Source organism: Alligator mississippiensis, chromosome 13 (genome assembly GCF_030867095.1).
Source record: "Alligator mississippiensis isolate rAllMis1 chromosome 13, rAllMis1, whole genome shotgun sequence".
NCBI classification, from domain to species: domain Eukaryota; kingdom Metazoa; phylum Chordata; order Crocodylia; family Alligatoridae; genus Alligator; species Alligator mississippiensis.
In genome coordinates, this window is record NC_081836.1 from 30,643,937 (window position 1) to 30,653,151 (window position 9,215).

The following is a 9,215-nucleotide window of genomic DNA, read 5'->3' on the forward strand; positions in this document are numbered from 1 at the left end:
TTTCACTGATCTCACTGTCACTGGTTTGATTATTTGTTGTTTATTTTTTCAAATATCCCATTTTCAACCACAAATCCGTTTCTGGGGGTTGACTACTGTCCTACTTACTGGACTGACAACTGTTACAATTTTTGAAAAAGCACTGGATTCTGGTACAGTCAGTACTTTCCACGTGACCATAATGACCAATAAATACAATACAGGTAGGTTAGCTGAATTGCGTTCAATGAAAACCACGTATACACAGCTAAAAAATGCGGCCAATTAAAGCTATGTATGTAGTGTAGTAGGGTGATACCAACTTAAAAAACCCCCACATGTTTCACTTCTGGATTAAATATGAATAAAAATAAAATAACATTATTTTCTTTAGCACCGGCATCATCATCAAAACAGCCTTGATCTGCGTCATCAGCAAAAATAAATCAAGTGCAGGGCCAAGTACAGATATTCTCGATGGTTCCACAACCTTTCTGCGGACCACCTGAATGGAGCTCATGGACCAGTGGTGGTCTACAGCCCACCTGAATGGAACTCATGGTCCAGTGGTAGTCTGTGGGTCACAGTTTGAGAACCTCTGCACTAACGGACATGGGTTCAGTGCCCTGACAGAAACCCAAGATGAGGCCTTATCCTCCTGAGCCAGAACTCCTTTTTGGTCCACCTTTATGTTAGCTCATGCTCTCTCCATAGTCCAAGAGGTTTACCTGGTGCTTTTGTTTTTCATGCATGGGATGGTTTAACTTGGTTCCATAGTGGCGGGGCTTTGATGGTCCCTACTGAACTCCAGTTCCTCTTTTTGCTCGTTATTTGCTGTGCTCAGCATTGTCTCCTTTTTTTGTCTTCCTTATTTAGAACAGACATGAAACCTCCTTTCCTGTGCCTTCTCCATCACCAGATATCTGCCCACCAGAACTCACTGTATCTGGTAAGAGCCTTGCTTAGTTGCTCTCTGCTCTGTTTGTACAGGTGGCAGAGTGTGTTCAGCTCACAGTCTGCCAGTCTGAGAGAACAGAATTAAAATCTGAAATATATGTACAACAGTGTTAGTGTTTAACACTGTGGTCATGGAGCCTGATCCATTAGGGTAATTTATTCAGTAGGCATTATATAAGCCCAGGGCTGCTGGAGTGGTTCAGGGATGTTTTGCCTTTCAACTTTAGGCTATTGGTTCCATTCTGTGATGAAATGTCTTCACTGTTTTCCAAAGACTATGACACATGGTTCTGCTATCATTGCAGTGGCCAGGTGGCCCCATCATACTTAACAGATGGCAGCCCCGCTGATGGAGTGAATAACACCTAGAAACTAAAACAGTACTTAAAAAAAATCCCCATTCCTGACAAAGTCCTAGGTAGCCCCAAACAGGAGCACAGTTCTACAGTCATTGAGCTAAATTAGCTGCCACCAGTTGTCCATGAAGAGGAAGTTAATGTGTGACTGAATAACTGCTACGTCTGTCACACTTATCTAAGGCATCCACAGTTCACATGTAGGTTAATGTTGTTCTTTTAAGCTGTATTTTCCCCTCTGCAGATGGCCCACAAAATACTGCTTGTTTTCACATTAATATTTTGCATTAGTCTGAAATGTGAATGCCATCCTTATGCTTCTGGTTGACGTATCCTGAGCTTGAGCCTGATCACACCAAAACAGAACTGGTAAAAATATTCAATAGCTTTACTTGGAAGTCCACTTTGTTTAACTCTGAATCCTAAAGGGGTTTATTATTAATTGCATAATAAACATTTGAAGGGCAATATTCAGTCACATGATAAAATGTACCTGCTCCTTTGTGTGTGACCATTTGAAAATGTGGACCTGAAGGTCTAGGTTTTCAGCAGATATTGTGCATGAGTGGAAGATGCAGATGATTTTGAGAAAGATGTAAGGCAAGTTCTCTGGCTTATCTTCAGGCATTTGTGGCTTAAATAATTCCCAGCCAAAAAAACTCTTCTCCCAAGGGCATTTTGGGCCCCTTGGCTATCTGTATTTGAGTTATAAGAAAAAAGCAGATGAAAATTAATAACACTGACTGAAGCACATCTGATTTGCTGGGTTCTTGGTTTTATTTCCCCATGGAATAAATGTTTTATCTGTCACTATGAATGCCCTTGCCCATTTGTGCATTTGAATGATAGAGCTAATGTTGTCAGATTGCTCAGACATTTGGAGACAGACATGCATATGGAGTAAGATTCCTTGGGCATAATTAGCATGGTACTGAATTAATGCTATTGCAAAATAGTCTTGGTCATAAATGTCTCTTTTCCTGACATATAAACCATTCTTCAGAAAGATTTACTGCCCTCACTTGATGTGATGACAGGTAAAGTCACATTGGGATGAGTTCACACAAGTTTTCACAATGCCCAGTGAAGTCAATGGGAATTGCAGATGTGTATACTGTCAGTGACCCACTGGGAAACCTTCAGAATGGCACTACCTGCCTTCCCTAGATGAGAGGGGCATGTCCACTCTAGGAACACTGCTGGGCTTTTATTACCAAAAGTTAGTCAGTATGCAGCAAATCCCTCGTGTGGGCAGATAGAGGATTTTCAAACATGTGAGCTTGTCCATGTAGAGCTTCAGCACATATCAGCTCCCATATTTTAGCAAAAAATGCACCTTTGCCCAAGTGAAGGCAAGGTTCCTGTTAGAGCCTTGCCTACTGTGCACATAGGATTGTACAAAGGTGTGTGCAAAGAGATCCTTTGGCTTAAATAAGAGACAGCTGCAGGGAGGATTTTCTCTCTGAAGGGCCTTTCACTCTGGACTCTGCCTGCTTTCACTGGTAATGCCATGGATCTGTTTTTATGACCCTCAGGACAAGCTGTGGATTATATCTCAGGGAGGTGATTGGACTGGCAAGGGGGGTGTGAGGAGATGAGGGCCAAGGCTGACTGATATGGGTTAATTATTACTTGGAGTGTCTCCAAATAACATTATTATGATGTAGTGGAACCTAGTGGAAAGGACCTGGGGCTGTGTGTCAGTCAACCTGCATCCTATTCCCAGATCTGCCATTCATCTGCTGTATCACCTCAGACAACTCTATTTCTAGGTGTTTTTTCTGACTCTGCCCCTTTGTCTGTATTGTGTACTTAGGCTGTGATCTGTTTGGGACTGGGTGTCTCTCTTACTCTTTTTCTATACAGCACCTAGCACAGCAGGACCCTGAGTCCATTTGGGCTGCCAGGCAGCGCCCTAATACTAGGAAAATTCAGTTTGTGAATCAACTAAGGCAGTTCACTATGCATATTGTTTCTATACTGAATATTACAAATGCTGCCAAGGCCCAGAGTTTTAAATAGGCATCACTGTAAGTGGAAATAAATGACTAGTTTTGGAGGAACAAGAGCTTAGTCTGAAATCTGAATGAGTCGTCAGGGCCTGCTGGTTGTTCCTCAGTGCCTGATGGCCTGTATTGCTGCCTGTGTTTAGAGTTTCTGAGCAAAGCCACAGAGCAAAGCCTTGCTAATCCTGATTAGCAAGGAGTTGAAGGGGATCTGATCTGCCCTTGAACCTGAAGAGCAGAGTGTTGGGTGACCAATCTGGTGAACCTGTTTATTACCTCAGGCCCTGCTGGTATTAGCAGAACAGATGAATATTAGGATTATGATTGTGCTTGTGACTGTACCACTGCAGCTTCTGTTTGTATTTCCTTAAAATCCTACTCTTCTTACATGCAAGTCATTTTAGAACAATTCATTCATTTATTTTTCTAAAGTGCCCAAGTGATTGTGGAGCATGGTCCCACAGCCTTGTTCTCCTAAAGCACACTTTTGAACATCCCACACGTTGATTCCAAATGGCAAGAGTTTTCTTTAAGTAATTATAGCAATAGCTTTGATCCAGGATTCAGACATTGCAGAGATGAAAGAAATGGGACATTGGATCCTCCCCAAGGCACCATTCCATACCACTGAAGTCCAAAAGAACTTTATCATTGACTTGCATGTGAACAGGATTGGACCTTAGCAACTTCTGCTCTCACTGGATTCAGAGAGCATCCTTAGCAGTGTCTCAGAAGCAGTGGTGGTTTTACCTACACAAGTAATCTAAAGAGCAAATTTCCTCAGTCCTCTCCTTCCAGAGAGCTCTGGCAAGGACACAAAAATTCATAGTAATATACAGTGGGTGCATCTACATGTTCATTAATGCACTGTAGTTACTGTGCATTTACTTTAGTACTTCCTTAATGAAGTACTAACTACATGAACAGTAACTACATTTACTGTTCAGTAGCTCCATTTCAAAATGTTTTTGTGATGGATACTGCACAGTAGCCTAATAATACTGGGCAGTAGCCTATTAGTACGGTTTTTGACTGGCATGCTACTGCAGTGTTAAGCGTTTTGTGTAGACACGCCTGATGGGAACTTCTTACGTGACTTATATGCAATAGTGTAACAAGGAGTGGGTGAACAGGGTGGTAGCCCCAGGTGCTGATTTTGAGCAGGTGCAAGAATGGGATGGCAGCCACTAGCTCAGATACTGTCACTGCCATGCAGGGTGCAGAAACTGCTTGTTATACCTCTGCTTATGTGCCTATGTCCCACTAAAATTCAGCAGCATTTCTGCTCCTGATTCATGTGGTCATTTTTGAAAATTCCTCCTGTAATGAAAAGTAGATCACAGTTGTTGGACCTTTCTCCTAATCCCTTATTCTCTTTGACAAAGGTGCCCTCCCTCTGTTTCTCTCCCACCCCCTCCCCCCTGCATTTTAATGCCTGTGCTCTATTTGCAGTGGACTCCTTGGAGGTATAATGCAACCTGCCCAGCCTTAGAGAAGGGGAGCCAATCCTGTGCACAGCATCCAAACAGAAACCTTGCAACCTTGAGCGTTAAATTCTGTCTTTAAGGGGAATTGTGAACACTTAAGTAAGATCAGACCAAAAACATAAACAGGCACTACGTTGAGTCTGTGTCAAAACTCCCAGGCTGGAAGGCCAGTAATGGTCTTTACAAAGTCTTCCTTGTTGGGCCTCACTTCTATAAAACAAAAACATGAGCTGACATAGTTGGGATCCAGGCTGAATTTCATCCAAATCACTCAAATCCCAGGACCCCTAACATTTCTTCCCCAAAATTTCCAAGAATCACCTTGCAAGCTCACATCCAAGTGCCCTTTAAGGAGTCTAACTACTGACTGCATGCCCACCTTCTGAAAATCTGGTTTCTTATAAAGTGCCTTAAATTGGTCTCTTAGGAACACGAATTTCCTTTAAAAATCTTGGCCTCCACTGTTGGTCCATCTGTAATTGCAGTGTACTTGGTGCAGTGACAATGTCCCGACTCCCAGCTTTGTTCTGAGGTTCCTTGTAGATGTATAATTTTCCCCTCAATGCTCATTTGTTAATGATTGCTTTACTGTCTTTTAGCACCTACTTCATCTTCTAGTCAGAGGGCAGCTTCAGGGAACAAACCAAAAGTAGCACTGGATCCCCATATTCGTCTCAAAGATGGAAAACTTGAACTAGTAAGTGGAACACTTTTCTGTCTAGGTGTTGAGATTTTGTCATCAATAAAATGCTGAGGGTATGAACAGATGACACATACGCTGCAGGGTGGAGAATTTACAATAGCTATTTTGTCTGTCCGCTCCTAACCAACAGTTTCATTCAGGGGCAAATGAATGCAGTTTAGCTCTATGTAATATGGTACAGGAGCAAACAAAGAGAACAGGGATCAAGAGTTTGATGGATCAGTGATATGGATCAGTCTTTTTCTACACAATGGAATAATTGGAGGACAATTATAATATGGCTTATTTCAAAACTAGGACGTTGCAGCAGTTACTGATTTATCTAGTTTGGTAATTTTCTTTTTTGTCTTAAAGCCACCTTGAGATATTCAGTGAAAAAATACCCTTCTTGTTAATTTTCATTCAATACACCATATATTCTAGAGCAGTGATTTTCATCCTGTGGTCCCTGGGAGACCCCTGGGAGTCTGCAGACTATATCTAAGGGATCGGTGAAAGATGACTATGATCAATCAAAAATATATGAATACCCACACTTACAGTTCAAAGGGGTTCGCACCTGCATTCAAAATTTTTTTAAAGGTCCACAAATGAGAAACGGTTGAAAACCAACTATTTTAGAGTCTTAAAGCAGTGCATTAGAATTTCCTTATGTGACCACTTCTTTAGATTAGATAGAAGCATAGACTGAGCTGAAAATATATTTTGGCCTTTTTTCCCAATTCTGTTTTAAAAACATTATGTTGAGGCTCATGATGACTATGTCTGTTAATGGCATCGGGGTCAGTGTGTCACTTGCTTTTAGGAGGGATTAAAAAGCAAAATCCTGAATACAAATAGTCTGAGAGAATCTGGTGCCTACTTGTTTGTATAGAATAAGTCTATAGCACTTGATCTTAGTGTGGCCTAATCTGCACATACGTCACTAACACTGGATACCGTCTGCTCCAATCTGATTCCCCTTTAGTCTAATCCAGAGCTGAACAAGGATGTAGAGGGCTATTAATAGAAGTGTTAGTCAGAGTTCAAGTAGCGTGAGAGGTGGACACAAGGCTTCAAACATTGATTACACTGTTAGGATCACAGAGTTCATTCAGCACAATTGGGTCCAAGTCCCAATTTGATTAATGAGATGGAGGCATAATGGATTTATACCAATCTATATTACTGGGAGTCCTGTAAGCATGGCAGCATTACACCGCAGCTGTCTTAAGTTCACTCGTGCTGTGAAGTGTGTTTGTCAGCCCTTCAAAATTCTAAGTGAGCTAAATGAGGAGAGACAGCACAGCTTCATCCCCACAAATGCCAGTTAACAGACATCTGAATTCTCCTGGTTTATTTTTGTTCCTTTTAACTTGCACAGCAAGCTCCTAAGAGCTCCTATGTCCATAGTGAAATTACTGTTGGTACTAGTATTGGAAATCTATACAGAGCTCTGCATCAGAAGAACCCCCGCTGCTTTCCTATCTCTGAGGCCAATCTGGCTCTGGTGGCCATGATGGCCTAAATGTTTTAATCTTTACTGGCAGAATTATAGAAATACGCCTCAGTGTGAGTGAGACTCAGCCCCAATACCAGTAATGTATTGAAAGTGCATGAAGATCTGAGAGTCCCAACCATATTTATAAATTCATATTCATAGAAGTAGGGTCAGAAGGGACCTTGTAGATCATCAAGTCCAACCCCCTGCCCTGGGCAGGAGAGAAAACCGGGCTCAAATGACCCCAGCCAGGTAGACATCAAGCCTCCTCTTAAAGACCCCCAGGGTAGGAGCCATTACCACTTCCCTTGGAAGTTGGTTCCAAATCCTAGCCGCCCTGACTGTGAAGTAGTGCCTTCGAATGTCTAGTCTAAACCTACTCTCTAACAATTTGTGGCCATTGTTCCTTGTTACCCTGGGGGGCGCTGGGGAAACAAGGTCTCTCCCAAACCCTGCTGGTCCCCCCTGGTGAGTTTATAGATGGCCACCAGGTCCCCCCTCAGCCTTCTCTTGTGAAGGCTGAACAGGTTTAGGTCCCATAGCCTCTCTTTGTAAGGTCTGCCCTGCTGTCCCCAGATCAAATGGGTGGCCTTCCTCTGGACCCTCTCAATGCTGTCCACATCCCTCCTGAAGTGTGGCGCCCAGAACTGAACACAATACTCCAGCTGCGGCCTGACCGCAATATTGTTTTTTTTTAAAACATCCTTACTCAAATTGCACACACAACCTCTGCAAAGGATGGGGAATAGAACTCGTTAGCTACTATGTGGTGAAATCTAATTAAGTCAAAAGAACTGGTACTTCCTTTTTTCAACTGTTCCATCTGAAACATGCACCCCGTTGTATTTTAGCGCATCGTGATGGAGAATGCATGAATACACAACCCCCAGTAAGGTTATCTCCCAACTCAAGCTGGTGGATGGATACAGCTGAAGTCTCTGAAGTATCTTGTATTGTTTCTGCAGCAGGTGATATGTTTTCCTGTGCAAGAAGAGCCTTTTCTAGGTGTTGAGGCAGAGTTTGCTGTCACCTTGTGGTGGATGAAGCAGTTGCTTTTTCAGTGTGTGTAATCCTATGAAAATGTGGAAAGCAGCATATGGACAGAAAGTTTTGTGCTAAACCTCCATTATTCTTCTTAATCATAAATCAGGATTAAATTTTCTCATTGAACTTTGCCTGCTCTGGGTTTGAACAAATTTGTTCTCTGTATTAAGAGTTTTAGTACACTTTGCCTTCACTTTTTAAAATCGGGGATTTTGAATGATACAATTTTATTCTTCCCCATCTAAGATTGTTTCCCCAACCTCCACCCTCCTAGAAAGCTTGTTTTCCCACTCAGGTTATTTTACAGACTTACTACTTTATTTCCTTGTTAAAGGTTTTGCAGTATCTGGGTCTGAATGTGACTGAGGAGAAAAAGAGGCAATTACGGCAGAGTCTGACCACAGATTCTCAAGGAACACTGGCCTATGGAGGTGAGCAGAGTGCTTCTCTTCATTCTGCAGAACTCATTACCACCCAGGGGCAGACCAGCTAAGAGATGATGGCAAGAATAAAGGGCTGTGCCTGGACAGGTTTTCATTCAGACTCAGTAAATTCAATAAATGGTCACAGAAGGGAAAAGACTTTAAATCAGTACAGATGTATGGGGCCAAGAGAGAGAGCATACAACAAGCCCATTCTCCTGAACCCTTCAGCCTGCTTGGTCTAGCAGTACCCAAAAGAAAAATCGCTGTCCGTGGGCTGATGGCAAATAGCTGTCCCCTAAGTGTTGCTTGTATTATTACTCTGTCTCTGCTCTGAAAGTCAGCATAGTTCCAAGGCAGACAAGGTTCCTTGGGTGAATTTGATATCTTTTATTAGACCAACCCAAATGGTTGGAGAATAGTTATTAAGCAAGCTTTTGGGTTCAAAAACCCTTCATCAGGCTAAGGAAGCTGCAGCAGCTGGTGTGTGCTCTTCCTGGATGGAATGAAAAGTAAAGAAGCCAGGGGCTGGGCTGGGCTGGGGAGTCAGTCGCCAGGCAGATTGTAATGTGTCAAAAATCCAATGTCTATATTTAGTCCCTGATCTCTAGTATCCAGGAGGTTGATGAAATGGAGCTCATAGGCTTGTCTCTGAGAAGTGTTGTGTAAGTTTCCCTTGAGGATCAGGACTGAGAGATTGGAGAGAGAGTGGCCCTCCTGTGAGAAATGTGCCCCCACCGGTAATTGGGTATTTCTGTCTTTGATGGATTTCCGGTGTGCA

The 9,215-nt window shown here is 42.6% G+C and overlaps 1 protein-coding gene across 4 annotated transcripts in view; it reads left to right on the forward strand.

Moving 5' to 3' along the window:
• Nucleotides 1-9,215, forward strand: part of LOC102560697 (syntaxin-binding protein 4) — a 132,675-nt gene that overhangs the window by 105,989 nt on the left and 17,471 nt on the right. For all 4 annotated transcript variants that reach the window (XM_059716273.1, XM_059716274.1, XM_059716272.1 and 1 more), the window contains 3 exons: nucleotides 856-928; nucleotides 5,385-5,482; nucleotides 8,347-8,443. In XM_059716273.1, the coding sequence (XP_059572256.1) occupies nucleotides 856-928; nucleotides 5,385-5,482; nucleotides 8,347-8,443 (268 nt within the window). The remainder of the gene's footprint in view (nucleotides 1-855; nucleotides 929-5,384; nucleotides 5,483-8,346; nucleotides 8,444-9,215) is intronic.